This window comes from Xyrauchen texanus, chromosome 22 (assembly GCF_025860055.1).
Source record: "Xyrauchen texanus isolate HMW12.3.18 chromosome 22, RBS_HiC_50CHRs, whole genome shotgun sequence".
NCBI classification, from domain to species: Eukaryota; Metazoa; Chordata; class Actinopteri; order Cypriniformes; family Catostomidae; genus Xyrauchen; species Xyrauchen texanus.
In genome coordinates, this window is record NC_068297.1 from 16,216,991 (window position 1) to 16,239,265 (window position 22,275).

The window sequence follows — 22,275 nt, forward strand, 5'->3', positions numbered from 1 at the left end:
GATTTCTTTTTTATCTTTGTTATACACAATACTTTGGATAAATAGGCTTTAGTAGATACACAGGGGCTAAAATACCCACATATCATAGATGCAGGTGCACAGCTATACTGTGCATCAATATTTACACAATTATTATAATAATACCAAAGATGTTTATATCTATTCTGCATATTTTTTTTAAAGTGAAAAGCTTTTGTAACATAGCATTATTCTTTTTTTCTCTAGTTCTTTCCCTCTTTCCACTCCTAATTTTCTCTTTTTGAGAGTCTCTTTTTAATGTATTTCTTGGTTATCTGAGCACAGAGGCACACTGGCTCATTATGCAGCCTCATTTTGCTTCATTTTCCAGCATTGATTGGATGCTTCAGCAGAGTGGCCAATCAAAATGCCATTTTTAGGTTGCATTGATAAATCAGGAGACAGAGAGAAAAAAGAAACAGGGAAGTTATATAATATGCAAATATGGCATAATAACAATTCTAACTCCAGATGATTCTTTATAGATCATTTATCAATAGAGACAATTCTTTATAGATCATTTATCAATAGAGACATGAATAGACGGATAGACAGATAGACAGATAGACAGATAGATAGATAGATAGATAGATAGATAGATAGATAGATAGATAGATAGATAGATAGATAGATAGATAGATAGATTGATAGATAGATAGATAGATAGAGATTGATTGATATACAATATATATTTCTCACTAGTTCTTTTCTTCTACCCTTCACTTCATGTGTGGCTATATAGTCAAAGTTACCATCTTCAGACCTCTAGGGAAATTCATCCCAGCATCATGCTGGAACCATCTCCCAACTACAGCTCACCAAAGTTTCGCTCCAGGAACCAGAGTTACATGAGAGCGGTGAGCACACTTAGCCAGGCCAGCTGCGTCAGCCAGGTCAGCCAGGTGAGAGTCACATCTGCCCAAGTAATCAAAGGCTTTTTACACTCACCACAGTGCTGAAAGTTCAGTAGATACTACAAAGGATTTAGGGCCCATTTTGCCATTTACTCAACATAGTGTTTGTGTTTGTGTGTCTTAAAATTGTCAGTTTTATCAGCCTCTAACATCTAAATCTCTCTCTTAAAGTGAAGTAATGGGGGTGGTATTGATTTGGCTGGAAGTCTTACAGCATGGCTTTCACTCTCTTAGCCCCCCTTTTACACAACTGTCTCTCTCTTTCCCTTTCTAAGTGTCATCAGTGTCTTGCTTTGGTCATTAGAGGTTAATTCCCTTTCAATGGAACAAGATGGCAATCTCAGATTTTAGAGATTGCTAAATGGGAATCTGATAGGGAGTTAGAATCCTATCAGAAGTCTAGACTGAAGATGCTTTTTTCAGTATCTATTTGATGATCTTAGCAAGCATTGCTCAGAGATTGGTGAAGTATATGAAGGAAACATCCATCTGTTAAGTATAACCTCATTTCCCCAGACTTCCAAAGAAAGATTTGATATTTGATCCACAGAGAGTGTGACAAGACCAAACCATGATTTTTATCTCATAAACAGGCCTGTGTAGATAAGATTATACTGCACACAAGGACTGGGGGAGAAACAGCAAATAAAGGCAACAAAAATGAAAGTAAGCTGCCAGATGGAAAAAAGATGGGAGGATTGTTAGACGAAATATCAGGGTTCAAATGGGCATAAAAAACCTGGAAATATACAGTGATTCAAAATTTTTTTTCACAGGCCTGGAAAACTCATGGGCATTCCTATAATTAATATATTTTATTGTAATTATCCCCTGAACTAAAATATTTAATTTGCTGAATGTTTCTCTTTTGTAGTGTAAAACCGATGTGTGTGATTAAGTTTGTTGAACCAGTTCACATATTGGTCTGAATGACTCACTAGCAAATCATGAATAATTTATATATATATATATATATATATATATATATATATATATATATATATATTAATTTAAGTATTATAATTATTTTTACAAATGCCTGTTATGGTCATGGAAAGTTATGGAAATTAATTTATCAAAAAGTGTGGGCACTTTGAAGTTGATATGTGTTGTTTTGGTATTTTCTGCCCCAACAGGTGAGTGAGGCGGAGGTTAATGGGCAGTTTGAGTCAGTTTGTGAATCTGTGTTCAGCGAGGTGGAGTCTCAGGCCATGGATGCTTTGAATCTGCCAGGCTGCTTCAGGACACGCAGTCACAGTTACCTGCGAGCCATCCAGGCTGGATTCTCACAAGACGATGACTGCGTTCCTTCTATGACATCATCCACTGTCACCTCCACCATCAGGTCCACCACAGGTAAGTGGGCTGACCTTGTGCAATACGGTCACCATGCACACCTGTGTCTGGCCTTGGCTTGTGTCTGTCTCTTGAGTAGTGGTGGTTATCTGCAGCAAGGTTCCAGATCACTTTCAGTCAATCTCATATGCTTTCCTCAGGCTGCCAATTTGTTTTTCAAATCTGATCTGTCGGGATGACTGTCTGCACTGTCAGTTTTCGGTGATTAAATCAGATCTATGTGTTCAGACAGTTGTAGTCAGTATTTTCGGGATATCTACATAGGTTGCCATAACAATTACTTAACAACATATAACAAAAATAAATAAAAAATATTGTATATCAAACCACATATAGAAGTGGTTTGGATCTGGTTTGTAAAAATACGATTTCATGTTGTTTTGTTATGTACAAACCATTCAAAATGGATTTGAGTCAGAAATGCAAAAATATCAGATTTTTGCTGCCTGTCTGAACAAAGCCATAGTCTGTTTCGGATGTTATTGGATTAAGGACATACCCAAGTTGTTTTAATGATTATAAATTCTGGTATTACTGTATGCATTTAAATTTTTAAACTGTAAATGAGCAATTTTAGAGCTTTTAGCTCAAATATTATGTAATTTCATGATTTTAACTCATTTTCATGATTAACTTAATTATTGACAGTATAAATGTTAGGAGTGATTGTGTAAAATGCATTTATGCATTTCTGCATTTGGCAGACGCTTTTATCCAAAGCGACTTACAGAGCCCTTATTACAGGGACAGTCCCCCCGGAGCAACCTGGAGTTAAGTGCCTTGCTCAAGGACACAATGGTGGCTGTGGGGATTGAACCAACGACCTTCTGCTTCAGTTTACCAGTTATGTGGTTTAGACCACTACACCACCACCACTCCAGATTAGTAAACCAGAAACAAATCAGAGGAAAAGCTGTTTATCCAGATGATTATTTCTGAATGAATGCATTGTATTACATGTGGCATGGCATATATGCATGTAAATTGCTAACAGCAGAGTCATTGTTTTGTGTACGCCCTAATAACCCAGAGGTAAGTGCTAGTGTGACTCAGAGCATAAGAATATGAACCCTATTGAATTAAATCCCCAAAATATTGTGGCAAATAAAAAAAACTGGTAAAAAGTGAAAAATTAAGATATAAAATTTGTTTTATTCTTCCACTGTGTGTTTTGTCTCTGAAGATTTTCAATTTGGATCTCATGTCCTATTTTCTGCCTCAGTTGACTCTTGGCTAACAGACAGGGAGGGTTGACAGGTAATGATGGAGACACAAGGTGGTGTGTATTCCGATCCCAAAATGTTACCCAGTCGGATGATTGTCACTCTGTGGGCTTTCTGTTTTCCACTCTCCTAGTCTCTGCCTCTATCTCCTTCTCTCTCACTTTTCTGTGTGAAGCTGTTTTCAAACACACATCAGTTTTGAGTTCTCTCTCCCACAGGGTCCACAGCTGAAGCAGTGCTTGAGTATTTGAGTTTTCAGACTGTTTAAGAGTCAGTGGTGAAACAGGCTGTCCAAAAAAAAAAAAGAGAGAAAATAAGAGCGTAAGAGGCAAACCCCTGGACACATGTGAATTATGGGCAGGAATCAGTGTTGTGGACAGCAGTAGAGCTTTAGACAGCGATTATACAGTAAATATGCTCTGGCATGTTTACACTGCCTTCTCACTGAAATATGCTTGCAGCATATCCGTTAACGAGCAATATTGGCTTTCTTACAAAGGGAGTCTCTTTAAAAACACGACTATGAGCCTGATTTTTCTAAAACCATTATAGTAAGTCCCATTTTTTTTTTATAAATCGTCAACAGTGACTGGGCAAGGAATAAAAAAAATATTTAATCTTACTTGAGTTAATTTTTTGTTCGAATTTGGCTGTTTGTGTGTCGAGGTACTGGTTGAAGATGATGATTGCCCCAGTATAGACCTTGTCAAAGTAGACCTCTTGTGTTCAATAGGGTTCATACAGTGCTTTGCTGAGACACACATGCACAAAAATAAAAGAGACTGAAAGCTTTGCTCGCATTTGCCTCCTTTCAAGGCACAAAGCACAGACCTACTCTGTCGGAGGAACCTGATGATGCTCAATGAGATGCCATTGTTATTATCCCCTGCAGGTGTCCTCTGACTTCAGTTCTCTGTTTTGTGCTTTGAGAGATGAATATGCAAGTACAGGATGGAGTGAGAAGGCAGAGTAATAACAGAGAGAAAAAAGCTGTGAGTCAAAATGGGATCTGTTTCCGAGTGTGATTACAATAACTCAAAATAACTAGCTCCTGTCACCTAAAGCACAAGGAGCTGAGATTACGTTTGTCACATACTGAGCAAAACTCAAAACAATTTGTACGATTTTGTGCAAAGTCTTTCTATATAAACGGGCTCTGCTCTGAATCTTTCCTTATAAATTATTAATTCCCATATCCCCTCAGATGTCATCTGGTACAGCACACGGTTAAGATTTTCATTTTACTTGTGTGATGATGTACTTCATTCACACAAGGGGAGATTTAATCCTGATCTGGCCTAAAACTTATTTTGGCTCACATGTGTTTGGTTGAACTCTCAGTGGCACCTGCAAACAGCACAATTCCCCAGCTAGCCGCACGACATGGCACATTGTGTACACTGGCATTTTTATATTTTTCTTCCAGAGGGAAATGATTTGCTGGAGGGCACTGGTTTGCTTAATGAGGACAATTTACCCTGTGAAAGGCTGGACTTAACCTCCATGGCCCGTGGGAATGTAGGCTTCCGTGGGAGAGAAGATGAATCTAGCAGCCTTTATGGTAATAGCTCACCTACCATGACTCCCTCATTACCCCCGCTGAAAACAAGTGTGCCCATCAGGCCGCGGCCTGTTCAGTCAAGTGTCCAGGAAACAGCGGATCTGGCCCTGGCAATAAGCCACCAGTGGAGAGAAGATGTTTCGGCCATGCGGAAAGAGTTAGCCGAGCTAAGGAAGGATCTGTGCACTGAGCTCAGAGCATTCAACAATAACTTTTCCAACTTTACGCAACATTACAGCACCTGGTCACCAAGCTGGGTGAGAAAAACCCAAACAGCTGCTCCTCAAGTGTCTGTCAGTACCCAGGCAGGAAGCAAGACCCTGGTGCGACAGAACACAGCAGATGCCGCTGTAAATTGCCCTTCGCCGGTCGACCCTAGAGTTTTATCCATGACTCCCTCAGAACCCTTGGATAAAAATGTCCTGCAAGTCTCAACCTCTGCACCATTTTTTCAAACCGACCCAAACTCTGAATTAGTAGAAATCGATGATCTGACTTTTGCTAATCTTACACCTCCAGATCCAATTGATGTGGTGTCGATTTGTTGGCCTGAATTTGATTCAGACTCCATGAGCCCTCCAGATCCTCCAGAGCCAGAGGCAGACCCATATTTCTTTACAAAGTCACAGACTCCTGAGCATGTGGATTCAATTGTGTTAGATTTTACAAATGTAGAACTAGTGAACGTGGCTAGTTTGCAGTGGCCTAAACTGGACCCAGAGAACGTAAGTGCTACACCTCAAGAATCTCTTGATCTGACCACCTTGGGTCTGTTCCCTCAAGAGTATCCGGCACAAGCTCAACCTGGGCCATCAATTTTGGAAATTTGCAACACAACTACAAAGGAGCAGTCAATTCTCGAATCCATGCTGCCAATGGTGCTGAGTAACACAGATGAAAATTTGCTACAGGACTTCACAGCCCTGGAATTGTACTCAGCTGTCTTGAGTCCAGCGACCCCAGACTCAATGAATCTTAGTGACTTGAAATGGCCAAGTTTCGAATCCTTGGACTTCAATGTGTCTGGCTCTCAAAGCCCAGGTCCGGTAGACCTAACTCTGCCAAAACCTCCAACCCCACAAACAGTCTTTAAATACTCCTGTGAGAATACAGTACAAGAACCACCCCTTCCAGAATTGCTGGACACAATTTATCTCCAGCCGGCCACCCCAGAGCCTGAGTCCAGATCTGAATCTGACATATCAAATCCAGCAAGCCCTGAACCTAACATTCCTTTTTGTCAAAAGCCAGTAGCACATGACCTAGACACTCAGGCTCTTGTTTTGTGGTCCAAAAAGGAGACATTCATGTTCTCTGAAGAAGAATTTGACCCTACCAAAGGCGATGCCAATGACTTTGCAGAGTCCTGCTCTGAAGAGCAAGATACCCAGTCTTTAGAATCTCCTGACCCAATGAGAAATTTCCCTTTGGAACCAGACACTGTGGACTCGGCTCCCCTGGAGTCTGAAACTCTATTCTCTGCTATTCTGTGCTCAGTTGAGTCAGATACTTTCGATCCTGAAACAGCTAACACAGATGAACCAACGTCAAAGGAAACAGAGCTGAGTGCACCTGGACTTGCTACAATAGACCCTGCGACTGTGCACCCATTTAATTTATCCCTGTTGGAGCTCCAGGCAGCCATAGATGTATCAAAGAGAGAAATGAGTGATAATGGATCCCCAAAGGGAACAGCAGCCATAAGCAGCCCCTCTCATTCACCATCTTGTAGGGATTTCCTGTGGATCCGGTGGCAGCGAAAAGCACGTGGGCGGAAGCCAATATCACGGAGTGCCAGTATGGAAATTTACCACAAGAAATACTCTAACAATTCCCAGATGTCTTATATGTCACTGTCACTCTGAGCTCCTCAAAAGTACATGAAGTAACACGGGGTGTGCAATAGAATATCAGATGTAATATTTCCAGGCAGAACACAAGACTGTTAGGATATGTAGCAAGATGTTTTCGTGTGTGTGTGTGTGTGTGTGTGTGTGTGTGTGTGTGCGTGTTTTTGTGATTTACGAGGACAATTTTGTAAGTTACAAATTAGTAATTACAAGGGTATTATGCTAGAAATGTGATTTATGAGGACATTTCTAGTGTCCCCATAATTCAAATCGCTTAAAAATCATACTAAACAATGTTTTATTGAAAATGTAAAAATCCAGAAGGTTTTCTGTGAGGGTTAGGTTTAGGGGTTGTGTTAGGTTTAGAGGATAGAATCTATAGTTTATACAGTATAAAAGTCATTATGTCTATGGAAAGTCCTCATAATGAGAGGTAGACCAACAGTTCTGTGTGTGTGTGTGTGTGTGTGTGTGTGTGTGTGTGTGTGTGTGTGTGTGTGTGTGTGTGTGTGAGAGAGAGTGAGTGAGTGAGTGAGTGAGTGAGTGAGTGAGTGAGTGAGTGAGTGAGTGAGTGAGTGAGAAGCAGGGAGTGTGAAAAAGACAAGATAAAGTGGTTGTGCTGTTAGTAAGTGAATATTTTGGGCATGAATGAGGTTTTGAGAGAGGTTGTAGCTAAAAGCATTCTGCTGACAAGAGTGGCACTGCATTAGTATACTTCAGACATTCACCACATCTTTACATTGCTAACTGGTGAGTCACCTTGAACTTCACCCCTCCCCAGGGATACTCTTACTCTCTGGCATTACAGAGACTCAAACATATTTTACTGTGATTGTTTTCTGGAAGAGAACAAAGACTTCCAGTCAAGATACTGTACTCTATCCAATGTACTTTAGAAAGTACAGAGGAAGCTGTAAAATTTCTCCATACAAATTAGTCTTGGATCAACCAAAAAGTTTTATATTTTCAGGGCTGTCATGCTCTGTGTGTGGGGGGACTTTTTAAAATGTAACAAGAGAATGAACTGGATGTTGGCCAAAGACAACTTAAACAAAATCACTGCATATTGCTTGGATATATTGTATGGGTTTTGATAATCTTTTTCTCTGTAATGTGGTTGTTTCTCTGGTGTGTGTGAATGATAGAATCCTTTATTCCATTTTACTCAGTGTCTTCAGAGCCAAAGTCTAACTGTAAAAGTGGAGGAAGATTTAGTACTGTGAAATTTTAGAAAACACATTGGATTTGTCATGCTACTCGTGAAGTGACAGCATTTTCTTATTTTTCCTACAAATCTAAAATCTGATATAGATCTGGTGGCGAATGGGACAAAAACCTGTTGAATATGATATTTTTTGATTCCTTTTTGGGTATATTAATATGTAGAAACACAAGATATTAATACTAAATTGATATTTCTTAAAGTGACTTATAAAACTGTGGTGTTGTTAGGAATATTTTATTCTAACAGGTGTGGAATCCACTTGTAAACTTGGGTGCAAATGTTTGATGCACTGTTAGTCTAAGATTTGAATTATAATTTTGTTGTTGCTGGAGGTAGATGAAGATACACCAAGCTTTACCAAGCTTAAAGTTTATTTTAAAATGGAATGGGATATAGAAAATCTTTAAACATGCCCATAAATATAGATAAGGGTAAGGAATTAAAACCTGTGAATTAAGACATGTGGTGTAAACATACCCATTGAGATGACTAACCACTGTCTGTACAGTTATCCTCAACCTTTTAAATGCAACATTTACTGTATCACACACACCATACAATGGCAAATCCACACCTATTACTATAAACGAGATTTAAAGTACTATTAATCCTTAATACCCATGTATAGTTCCCAATAATTCTCTGTATTATTGTGATTGTACAGCTTATTGGATACTGTGAATTATTATTTATTTGTATTTTTTTTGGTCAATATTCATAATGTTACACACTTGACTCTTATCAAGTGGTTTGAGAAGGAGAGGTACAGAGCTCCCATCTTAAAAATATTTAATTAATGGTAACTGAATGGTTACAAGACTGGGTTTGTAATGACAAATGCATTGCAATTACCATGTATCTGACAATCAGAGGAACTATTGGAACCGAATACAGTGATGCCATTTTAATTGTAAGCAAGAGTTTAATCTACATCTAATTTGTATGACTAAGTTAGAACAAAGCTGATAATTAGATGATTAGTTAATGTAGGTGAGAAGATTGTAGGTTTACTTCATAATTAGCTTACAATTATCTACAACCACTTTTCTATCAAGTGGTTGTAGCTAATGTTTCTAATTATATTTTGATTGGTTTGGGATTTATTTTATTTGTTTGTTTAAAATCTGGACTTGCAAGGCTCTCTGATTTTTTTGTTAATCAGCCAGCCAACTGACACACATTTACAGTGAGTATTGAGTGCAGTGCAAATATTGCATATTTTTAAAAAGCTTTAATCTTAGATATGTGTTGCTCTACAAATTAAACCTGAATTCTATCTTTAAACTGTAAACTTAACTAAAACCCAACAGTAGTCATATTGCCTGTTCTGTCATATCCAGTGTTAGAAATTAAGTCTTGGCTGATTCCCAATTTGCATACTACAAGCATTAACTGTGGAAAGTATGTAAGTATTAATATTACCACAAAAAGCATGCACAAACTTCGAAAATTCACTAGAAACATACTATTTTCAATGTACTATGATTTGGGATGTACTAATCCTAATCTTGCATGCTATTTGGGACAGATGCGTATGCGATTTGAGATATAGCCATTATAAAAAGGTCTTCCTTCTTCATTCATAATGGAGCTCTCAGGCCTTACTTAACAGCATTGTCCACACCTTGCCCTCTGCCATGCTGGGGAGCTATTTCTTGAGTAATAAAAGTGGGGTTTTACATGCATATCTAGAATGGACCCACAGGTGCTTAAAGTGCAGGACAAAACTTACTGTAGCAAAACAAACACATTGAGATGCTCATTGGTCCATCCCCACTATATTAAGTCATTGTAAATCATTTCAGTGGGTAGGAAATACCTGACAGAGCCTTGAAATTGGTAATTTCAGTATAGTAAAAGCTGTGTTCCTTTTGGGGGAAATGGTTTTCCTGGTACTTCACATTTCATTGGCTGCTTGTGCATTGTGTACCTTGTCTAGCTCATGAATTTGGGCATTTATTTTTGTAACCACTCTGCCTCAATATTGTTGTGCCATTGTGATTTCTGATTTTGTTCAAAAGCTCAGACAGAAAGCAGTTTGTCTAAAAGCTTAAGTTCAGATACACATAGATCTTCAGAAGTCAGAAAAACAAATGAGAAAATAAGACTCTTTTCTCTGTGAATCTTCACTTTTGTCAGCTGATTGTGAGTTTTTCTGAGATCATCTTACAGTAAATGTCTGTGGCCATGGTGATCTGTAACTAATTGAATGTTATTAATTTCATTAAATAATAAAATAAGAACTTTTACATCCAAATGTTGGATGTTTTAGACCATGACATGGTGGTCTCTGACTCTAAGGTGAACATTTTTTTTAATTATCAACTCCACACAGCCAAAAAAAAAAGAAGAACAAACCTTAATCAGTAAGAAAAAACATTTTCTTTATCACTATTTTATCTTGCTATCTAGGAAAATATTTAAACATGTTTAACACAAGATACATTTACTTTATTTGTACTTTTTTTAAGGATAATTCTAACAGAAGTCTGTGAGGTTTATGCTTAAAACAAGTATAATTAAACAAAATATAATAAAAATAACTATTTGTTGTTTTGCTTGATTTATAGTTTATCCTCTGAAAAGAAGTCTTATCTCATAGTTTAGCTTTTTGATTAAATCTCATTTTAAGAGTGTTTAAATATTTTTAATAGAAAATTTTGCAGTTCTGCAAGATGTCTTTCTATCCCTTTCTCTTACTACATGTTGATCAAGTTTATAGCTGAGCAAATTGCCACAAGCAGCAACAAATTCTGAAAAATTACATTGTAATTCAGTGTAACATTAAACAAAAGCACTGTGTGAACAGAATATTGTTTGAAGTAGCACAGAACTGGTGTGTAGTTTTCAACAGACGTAATATGTAGGTTAGACATGCTTTCATTTAGGAATTTGTTACCCTGTTCACATTCAAAGCTCTTGTTGATTCAGGTGATTTTGTTATAATAACATTTTAATAATCTCTCTGGTTTAGTGGTTTTGTGTTCATGGAGCACACATAAGTGTACAAGTCTCTCTTGCGGTATGTGCTCTTTCAAATACACAGTGGAAGAATTATTTTAAGGTTTACTTATAATTAAACGGATGATAAATTTTCATCAGGTTATTATAAACTTTTTGTGAAGGCATGAAATCAAAGTCCCAGTTGATGATCCAAAATTCAGTTGTTATTCAGTCAGAGCTCAGAATGATGTGTGTTTGTGAGTGTAGTCTGGCCTCAAAATGTGTGTGTTTGCTTGTAGGAATTCAGTTCCATCTCCCTTCTTCAGACAGTGTGGACCGTCCTTCCCAACAACCACCAGGTAAAGACACACCCTTCACTCATCAATGGAATCCTGTCTAAAACAGCACATGAAATCACAGATATGCATATTTTATATGTATTGAATATGCATCTAGACTGGTTACCCACTGAAGCTAAGCAGGGTTGAGCCTGGTCAGTACCTGGATTGGAGACCTCCTGGGGAAAACTCAGGTTGCTGCTGGAAGAGGTGTTAGTGAGGCAAGCAGGGGGTGCTCGCCCTGCAGTCTGTGTGGGTGCTAACGGCCAGGTATAGTGATGGGGACACTAGACTGTAAAAAGGCACCATCTTTCGGATGAGACGTTAAACTGTGGTCCTGATTCTTAGTGTGATTAAAAATCCCAGGGTACTTCTCATAAAGAGTAGAGTTTTAACCCCGGTGTCCTGGCTAAATTCCCCCATTTGCCCTCCATCATGACCTCCTAATAATCCCCATCCATTAATTGGCTGTATCAGTCCACTCTCTCCTCTCTACCAACAGCTGGTATGTGGCGAGCATACTGGAGCACTATGGCTGCCATCGCATCATCCAGGTGGATGCTGCACACTGGTGGTGGTTGAGGAGAGTCCCAAGTTCACTGTGTAAAGCACTTTGAGTGTAGTATCAATAAAGCGCTATATAAATGCAACATCAAATATGCATATTTTATAATATGTATATTTTATAATATAATATGTTGGGAATATATATATGGAGGGTAAAGTATCTACATCAGAATAATGAAAGATATCACCTAAATAGTAGATCATGCATTTTCTAATACATAATGCTCACAACAACACAACACCCGCTCTTACATGTATATATGTGTGTATTGAGTTCTGATTTAATTAATGGGGACATTTCAACAAATGTCCCTCATTGAATTAATAGCAATGAACATCTCTAAATACATTGTATTGAAAATGTGCTGACACTTTTTCTAACCTCTGACCCCTTTCACATTCACCTTCTCCTCACTCACAGGATTTGACGTAGTAGCAGTGGCATCCACTCCAATATGACATTTTCCTATTTTCCTCCTCTTTTTCCTTAATTTTTTACTGCATGAAAAGGAAAATTTCCAGGATTAATCTAACAAATGAAATTCCTGTGACACTTAAAATGTACAGCCTGTGTGAGACAATTTCCCAGTCAAGTGTGCAAAATCCAGTACATGACTGAACACTTGCGAGTCAAGCAAGCTAATGTCTTTTTTCTTTCTTTCTTATTAATAAATTAAAATGTATATAAATACATAAAACACACACTTGACTTACACAAAATAGATGTAAATAGGTGTTCATAATCTAATAATCTGGGTTTTAAATGCATATAGTATGATATCAAATCTTGACACTATTTTTTGTCCAAACCAGATGGGTAGAAGGTGTGTGTGGCTTAAGAGTTGTATTTTTTATCCTGTTATAAGTGAAACTTGAATGTCTGCAAAATCCCATAATGATGTTCTTTATTTATACCTGACTGCCATATCAAAAGTGGTGGAATCTGGGAAGACTTTTTTTATAAGGCAAAACATAGAAACTGAAAAGGAAGAAAATTTGTGTATGTGTGTGTGTGTGTGTGTGTGTGTGTGTGTGTGTGTGTGTGTGTGTGTGTGTGTGTGTGTGTGTGTATTTATCACTTTGTGGGGACCAAATGTCCCCATAAGGATAGTAAAACCCGAAATTTTTGACCTTGTGGGGACATTTTGTCGGTCCACATGAGGAAAACTGCTTATAAATCATACTAAATTATGTTTTTTGAAAATGTAAAAATGCTGAAAGTTTTCTGTGAGGGTTAGGTTTAGGGGTAGGGTTAGGTTTAGGGGATAGAATATAAAGTTTGTACAGTATAAAAACCATTATGTCTATGGAAAGTCCCCATAAAACATGGAAACCAAACGTGTGTGTGTGTGTGTAAACTCAGCAAAAAAAAGAAATGTAACTTTAAAATACAGGATACTGTATTTTAAAGATAATTTTTTTTTAATCCAAATAATTTTACAGATATTTATTGTAAAGGGTTTAAACAATGTTTTCCATGCTTGTTCAGTGAACCATAAACAATTCATGAACACTGCATAAAATCATTCAGATAGGGGTCAGGAGCTTCAGTTAATGTTTACGTCAACCATCAGAGTGGGGGAAAAAATTTTGATCTCAGTGATTTGGGGCGTGGCATGATTGTTGCTGCCAGATGGGCTGGTTTGAGTGTTTTCTGTACCCCTGTGATACCGCTGTATCACCTGAACTGGAAGGGGAAGTGGCTACTTGAAAGCAGTAATAATCTGACTGGTGGAACGCCAAACCAATGGAAACAGGGGAATCCGAAACAGGGGTCGAATTCACAAAATGTTCCTAAGAAGAAATTACTTCTTAACCATTTTCTTCTTAATTTCTAACTTTAAAAAAAAGTTACGAATATTTTGTACTCCCGCAAAAAATTTCTTAAGCAAGTTATTAAGAAAAAAACTTCAGAATTCAAATTCTTGAAAAAAATGTAATGATCGTAAATAGCATCTTAAAGAAAGGATAACATCACAGTTGTCTTAAATCCTAAAAGGTCAAATGATTCATTAATTTACTGGGTTATTCATGGTGAGTCTCAAGTCGCAATGGGCTGTTTACATAGAAATGTGATTTTAGACCAAAAAAAAAATCATTTTATACTGTTTTGTGTTTAATTATATTTTCATTTTCAGCTTATAAATCATGTAAATGTTATCATGAAATTCAAACAATAAATGTTGTTTTGAAGCTTCTTAATGTGGTGACCAATCATGCTAATTTAAACGGATGTGCTGCATATAGCGTTCTCTTTAAGCAATATTTAGGGTTCATAAAAACATAATAATTATAACATTAGAAAGCTGCAGACTTTCTTTTCCACCCCCATCCACATCCCTATCAGAGTTGACCACAGCAGAGAAAGCCTCCGCCATGCTTTCCTATTTACTCGCCTCATACTTTCCTTGCAGTAATTTGCTCAACAAGAACATCCAGCTCTTTTTTTTTCTTTTCCTCCATGTCAAATGAAAAGTTATCAAATGGTTGGCAGCAAGTAAATTCTCCTTTGACAGTTAATGTCGTTAAACTAACACTTCTCACTTCACATAAAAAAATCACGAGGTGCTTGTTTCTTAAAAAAAGGTTAATAGATACATTTATCATTACAATTTACCTGTGTTTAAGTATTGAATTTGTTGTAGACTATTAGACATGGCAACTCCATTAGCAGGCTGATCAAACAATGTCAAAGCCTTTTTATTCTTAAGAAGAAAATTAAGATGTTCTTAAGAAAACATTTGAGAACTTCTTAAGAATTTTTAAGAATTGCACAAATTTATCCTAATAACTCTCTTCATTTAAAAGAAAGAACATTTTTGTGAATCTGCAGGTGTGGAGAAGTGGAAATGCATTCCTGTGTTTTCGGAAATGCCGTCTGCTTTCCGTGTTCCCACTTTCAACTTTTTTAGGACTTTAATTTTCCTCCAGTTTGAACTACATATGACGCTGGGGCTGGCTGCCATCTGAGTCAGCATTTGAACTCATCGGAGATGCTGAGGTAAGACAAGTGATAATCCCCCATCCACAAACCTACAGAACCGCACAATAGCTTCAATACACCTCCACAACAGAAATAGAAAACAGCGGGCCCTTTCCACCCGATTTGCGATAAGCATTAGTAGATAGCAATATTTGCTAACTAGTTAGCTGAACCTCCTGGAAAAGCAATAATTTAACATGACATTATAATTTTTTAGCATTGTTATCCTTCTTTAACTAGGCATATGAGGGAGGAATAATTATTTTTAAGTATGCAAGAATTGCATGCACATATTAGTGTTGCACCGAAGCAATATAAAAGAGCGGGAATGTTGAGGTAATGCTTCTCAACACAGAAGATGAGGCAAAACGGTGCCATTTTAAGGACATCACTGTAAAAAAAAAAGTCACTGGTTTGTTTGCTTTTTAAATACAGTATACCTTTTCTACAATATACTTAGATAAAATGCTTTTATTTACAAAATGATTATTTCATATTTAAATATGCATAGTTTACTAATCACTTCTAGGACTTGGTGAGGAGACTTCACAGCTGTTTAGGACAACACCAAGCAATTTCATCCTGAGGAGAAGTATGTAGCTTATGCCATCTTTTATAGATCTGCTTGAATAGGAGATGCAATTATAAGTTTCCCTTCGTCAAGTTTACTGCATTTAATTGAAGCAAAATCTTCTAAAATACCATTTTTCTTTTGCACAGATTTAACTGCACACAACCAGTCAGTGGTGACCTTCCTTATGAAAGAAGAGAAGCAACAACTGATGTCCCTTCAGATGTAATTAGAGGTCATAATGTTTTTATTATTATTTAAAGGAGTCATTTAGTTTAATATCCAGATTGTGCTTTTCAATACATATTTTCTTTTGTGTTCCATGGAAAGAAGAAAATGGTGGGGGTTTTCACTTTGACTAAAAAACAACCCCATATTTAAGCAATTTTATAGTAAATAAGTTTTAAAGTGAGTCTCATTAAGAGTGTACTGCCATTGTATGGAAAATACATTCTTTTAATTTCTCTATTTGTGTTCTAAATATATGAAAGTGAGTAAATCAAATTAAATACAGCCTATAAAAAGTATTCCATCCCCATGAAAGTTGTTTTATTGTGTTGCAACATTGAAAAACAATGATTTTTAGATACTGATCAACAAAGACTTTATTGTCAATGTTAAAACACATTTTCACATAAGTGTAAATTCATTACCATTATTAAACAAAATACTTGACTGCATGTACTCCCTTTCAAGTCATTATTCAGTAAGTGCACATTTGGCAGCAACTACAGCCTTGAGTCTATGTGGCTAGGTCTCTATCAACTTGGCATGTACACTGGAGGACCTGATTTATGCTTACCAATAATCTTTTGTGGAGTTGCTTTGGAGTGTTATTTTGTCTTCATGTTGTTTTTCCCAATATATTTACTCACCAATAAGTGGATACAAATACAGTTGTATTTACACTGCAATCACTTTGAATGTACATACATGCCAGTGATACTTTACATTAGTTTTTTCTGTTAATCAGTAACTAAAAAGCCTATTCACTGTAATATTTCTTTTAAAGTTAAATGTACATTAACTCATATATTCATGTCAATTTACAACTTCATGCAGTATTACGAAGCCCCGGGTCAAACATTTAAATCAAGCTTGCCTGAAAATTTGGAAGACAGCCTTGTCCAAAAGCGTGCCAAAAAGCTGACCAGAGGAGCAAAAGGGTAAGCTTACACAATGTTTCATTTGTGTTTCACTACTGCTTTTTTGAACAAGTTTTATATACTATGTAATATATTTATTTACATATATTATTTTGCTTTAAAGGAATAGAAAAATTACAACTCTCTTATCATTTAATCACTCTTCTGTTGTCTCAAACTCATATGACAGATGAAAATATTTTGATAGATATATTATTTGAATATAGTCATACAATACAAGTCAATGGGGACCAAACATTCAAGCTCCAAAAAGGCAACATAAAGTTGATAAATAAGACTCCAGCTGTTTAATCTGTATGAGTAAAACAGTTGCTTTTGGGTGAGAACAGACCAAAATGTAACTCTTTTTTCACTGTACATCTTACCATTGCAGTCTACATGCAGAATCATCAAAGCTAGGAAGTGTAATAGAGCTTGAAATCATGATCGCTTGTCTACCAGTGAGGCAGGGATTCACGTGAGACTGAGAGAATTTTTATGAGAGTTTTTATGGCATTAAAAATAATTTCAGCAGCCGCCCAAGGCAAATTCAATGACATTCATCTCGCGTTTGATGCTTCATAAGTACTTACTGGAATTGTTCACCCAAAAATGAAAATTTGCTGATAATTTACTCACCCTCAGGCCACCCAAGATGAATCTGAGTTTCTTTCTTTATAAAAGACTTTTAGGATTTGATTTCAGGTCTCCTCCTTTAAAAAATGCAAGTGCATTTACTGTTTTTGGTGGTTCAGAATGCATATTTAGGGTACATAAACCATCGAAATGTATTTGTCGACTGGAGTCGTGTGGATTATTTTTATGCACCCTAAATATGCATTTTGGACTGTCAAAAATTGGAGTACATTCACTTGCATTGTTTAAAGGAGGAGGCCTGAAATGAAATCCTAAAAATCTTAAATTCTGTTTTGATGAAGAAAGATACATCTTGGATGGCCTGAGGGTGAGTAAATTATCAGCAAATTTTAATTTTTTGGTGAACTATTTCTTTAATATGTTTCTCATCTGACATGTGCATCTGTGTTTCATGTGCATATCGTGCACGCTATCTCTGGAGAATGTTAGAGTGAGCAAGTCCAACAACCTTCAGTGCAGAGCGGGATCACTTGCTCTACTCAATCATATTTGACTCAGGAAAAACCCATAAAAAACACCTCCACAGACTCCCAAATAAGTCGAGAAAATTAAGCAGAGCTTGTTATTAAAAAATTGACATCTTTGGTGTAGGTTCACAAAAGCCAACACAGAGCAGAAAACTGCAATCTGCAAACTGTTACACAACGATAATCACTCATAATACAAGCAATGTTTTACCTCCACAAACTCAATATTAAGAAGAACATTAAGAAAGTCAAAAGATCCGCTTTGCAGGCTGCTGTGAATATTTCCTCATTTACAAGTCTTTGGATAAAAGTGTCTGCTTAATGAATAAATGTATTGTAAATATAAATGCATTCGGTCATATATATATACACACACACACACGTGCCAGTACAACCCCCCAATATTGACAATGATCAATGGGAACATGTAAATTCTTCACACTTTTGGTCATATCGCCCACTCCTACGAGTTTGAGATAACATAAGTTTGAGTAAATGATAAGAATTCTTTTTGGTTGAACTCTTATATTAACAATTGATTCACAAGCTCAATAGATTTCAGTGGAGCTCTGATGAAAAGGTGTATTGTGCCACCAGAGTAAATTTGGTTTTCTTTCAGCCTGATGAATATTTGTTTCGCTTTTGGTGTGAATATGCTTTATCACATGGTTCTGAAAAAGCAGGTTTTGTGCTATGAGGGAATTGCTTCCATTTAAAGGGCCCTAACCACCACAGTTTTGGACTACTCAATGTGATGGCTATTGGCACTTTATAAGAGAAAATAGAGGAAACTTTGTTAAAAAAAACAATTATTGACTTTAGCAATAATCCTTGTATTACAGTTCGTTTTTTGTTGTTTTTTTTAGCTTCTAGATTTGCGGTCTTTCGTGCTTCAAAAAGAAGAAAAGGAAATCTGGAGTGGAGTCACATGAGCGATAAAGAGGATTGGATGCTGGAAGAAAGCAATGGTTAAACTACCATGCCATAGTCAAGTTATTTATTATATCTGCAGAAAAATGCAGAGGCGTCTACAGAGTGATCTGACGTGCCTCAGCAACCATGTATATGGTGACCTGCCATCTTGGAAAATTCGGAACTGCATCCAATATTTCGGATGACATTTTCACCTTTATAACAGTTTTACATTTTATATTTAACACTTATGTATATTTTAAAGTTAATACTTTAAAAAGGTGTGTGAGAGAGAGAGAGAGAGAGGAGAGAGAGAGAGAGAGAGAGAGAAAACACTTAAAACAATTAATATACAAATGTTTCACTTAGGGATGCACAATTAATCAAAATAAAATCGAAATCGCGATATGACCTTGTGCGATTATTAAATTGCAAAGGGCTGCAATATAATCAATCAATAGCCCTACTCACTATGAAGGTCAGAGCTCTTGATGTGGGCACTCACTGAAGGGATCATGACTTTACAGTTTGAATGTAGCCATCACTAAAAGTCTTCAGACAGGGTCCTTTGTGGAAAAAAGTAAGTTTCTTTTGTTTGGAACGACCCTTTGAATGGCCTCCCCTTTTTGAAGAGCCCTTCAAGGGTGCAACAAACTCACGAGAGAGCGTGTCGCCCTTATTACACTCCCAGCGGCAACAAGTGAAATCAAAACTAATATTACCAACATCCAACAAAATGAAAAGGAAGGAACGTACATAGGCCTGTAATAAATCTATATAAAATATTTACAAACTATAATATAATGCATTGTTAAATTAAATATAATAAAAACTAACAAACTAACCAAAACTTTCACTTTCAACTTCAGTTTGACATTACGCCTAGTATTTTAGGAATATTTTATATATTGTAGAGAATAGATTTTAATAAGCCTACTTGTTTTTAATGCCTAGAGTAAGAGAAAAATTTAATATTTTATGTTTATTTAACCAACCAACAATATTTTTGACAGCAAAAGCTAGGCAACAACTATGGTACTACAAACAGGGAAATTCAGTTAACAGTGACATTGAGCAGAAAGCTTACATATAACCATTTTTGACAAAACTGCTGATAAAAAGTTTAATTATCAGCATCGGACAATTAGATGAAAAGAAAATTGGAGATCGGTATTGGATGTTAAAATCCTGATTGAAGCATCCCTAATATTCAATTTGACAGGTTAAAACTAAATGATAATTAGTGGGCTGAGACCCATCACAAAATGGACAACAACAGGTACACGGTGGATGGTACAATATGAATTTGAATATGTATTTTTTTGTTTCACCGTTTATATATTTATTAGTTTGTGGGTGAATTGAAATAAAAATGTCTCAGTTTGGTTCTTTTTAAGAGAACTCAAGTGTGAAAACAGCCTTTTGGCAGTTGAACATGTGAAAATAAAATTTTTGTCTATCATAATCACATTTCATATCGCAATTGCAATATTTTTTTTTTAAATAACCGCAATATGATTTTTTTGTCCAAATCTTGCAGTCCTAGTTTCACTTATCCAGTTTTCATTTATTCATACATATACCTATAAAATGGAGGTGAAAATGTCTAACCATTTTTGGATGTCTAATAATTTGTATTGTATTGTTTGTGGTTGTTTCAGTTATATGCAGTTCATTGTTTTGCTGAAATTAAATTATTTTAATTATTGAATGTAAATTTTCAGATGTTGTCTTGCTGCAGTTGTGTTTTCATTGACAAATAAAATGAAGTTTTGATCATTTGTCTTGCTGTATTTGAGGCTTTATTGGCTAAAAAAAAAAAAATTGTAAAAGGAAGCAGTTTTGTGTTGAAGGCCAGTGGGATTTTAGCATTTAAAATCCGTGCAGTGCACAGTCATATATAGACATTTATTGACAAAGTGAGTGGTTGTTTCCGGTGCGTGGATTTACGGTTAAGTGAGTAAATGTGTCTGGTAGTTTGTGACATGGAGGAAAAGAAAAGAAACCAAAACTTATGTAGAAAAGAGGTTCTTGTTGAGGAAATGACTGCAAGGAAAAAGTTCTCCTTAGGGAGCTTAATAATATCATCACGTCGAAAAGTATGAGGCGAGTAAATGGGAAAGTGGCGGAGGCTTTCTCTGCTGTGGCCAACTCTGATAGGATAGGGATGTAGATGGGGGTGAAAAAGAAATTACTCATATCGCTTTTTTTCTTTCTTGAAAGCCTGCTGCGTGCAAGAAGTGTGCAACACAATGCACTATTCCTACACTGCAACAAGTACTGGGAAAATATTTAAGTATCTTCAACATACTGTACATGATCATTCTCAACATGTTTTACGGCATAAAATGCATACACTGTGTATGCAAATAACAAAACAGGAGAAAACTTTCTTGTACATTTGCATTCTTCAATATTACACATTACATATCAGGAAAACCTCTGTCAAGTAAGTCAATTAATTTATCAATTATCGTAAGATAATTGAATTATCCAACGTCAGTCAAAACGGCCTCAGACGAAACGGCTTTAGACAAAAAGGTCTCAAAATGAGCTGAGTTTGGTTACTAGCTTGCAAAACTAGCTGAACTAGCTCTAACTTTATAAATGCAAAAGTGTTGTTTCTATAAATTAATAACTAGCTAGCTCAACAACTCAAAACATGCCAAACTATAGTCCTTTTTAGTTGCTAGGTTATTAACACACAGCAGCCGTAGTTACTTCCAACTGTTTATGTAGTGTCCTAAACTAGCGCTAGCTAATTTAATTATTAATTGTATATCCAAAAGATTGATTCATTGTTATCATACACAATCAAAGACAGTACTACAGAACACAAAAATGTATTTATTTTCTCTGCGATTCCAGAGAATTGACAGAGGTTTTCCTGAGACTTGCTTTTTCATCTGATGTCTGAGCAGGGCCGGTTCTAGACATTTGGAGGCCCTAGGCAAAATGTATGTTGGAGGCCCCCCCGCCATGCCCTCCTCCCCTCCACCTTTCAGAATTCACAAGTTCACACTTACATTAAATTAAATAGAGTAAAGATTATGCGTATTTGGCATGCTGTCCAGGGGAGGGCTCCAGGCTCTGAATTTTGGCCAGATTTACACAGTATTACATTGGATTGCATTGTATTGTTTACATCCAATAAGAGATTATTAAAAATCAAATTGAGGAGATGGGGGCGGTGGAGGGATGCTGATAAACTGTCAATGAACAGAGGTAAGTCTGCAGTATATATACCTCTTATCTCGTTGATTATCTGAATGTGCTCCTCCCGAACTTTGTTAATAAAACATCATTTAATAAAAAAGACTTGAAAACAAATATGATTCCTAACCATTTTATTTATACAAAACCTGTTATCAGTATTTTTATATTTTTACTTAAATGTGCATATTAATGTAACTTTAATTAAGGTAAACAAACAAAAAAAAATAATCTGAAAAGTCATCTTCTTTTTTTTTTAGCAGTCAGGAAGTTTTTGCAGTAATTTGTTCAGTAATTTATTTATGGTAACACACTAACCCACTATTTGGGAT

The 22,275-nt window shown here is 36.4% G+C and overlaps 1 protein-coding gene across 1 annotated transcript in view; it reads left to right on the forward strand.

Annotated features, from left to right (window-relative positions):
* dlgap2a (discs, large (Drosophila) homolog-associated protein 2a) overlaps positions 1-22,275 on the forward strand; it is a 240,669-nt gene that overhangs the window by 194,187 nt on the left and 24,207 nt on the right. Inside the window, exons 5-6 of the mRNA XM_052153956.1 lie at positions 761-911; positions 2,069-2,288. Coding sequence (XP_052009916.1) covers positions 761-911; positions 2,069-2,288 — 371 coding nt within the window. The remainder of the gene's footprint in view (positions 1-760; positions 912-2,068; positions 2,289-22,275) is intronic.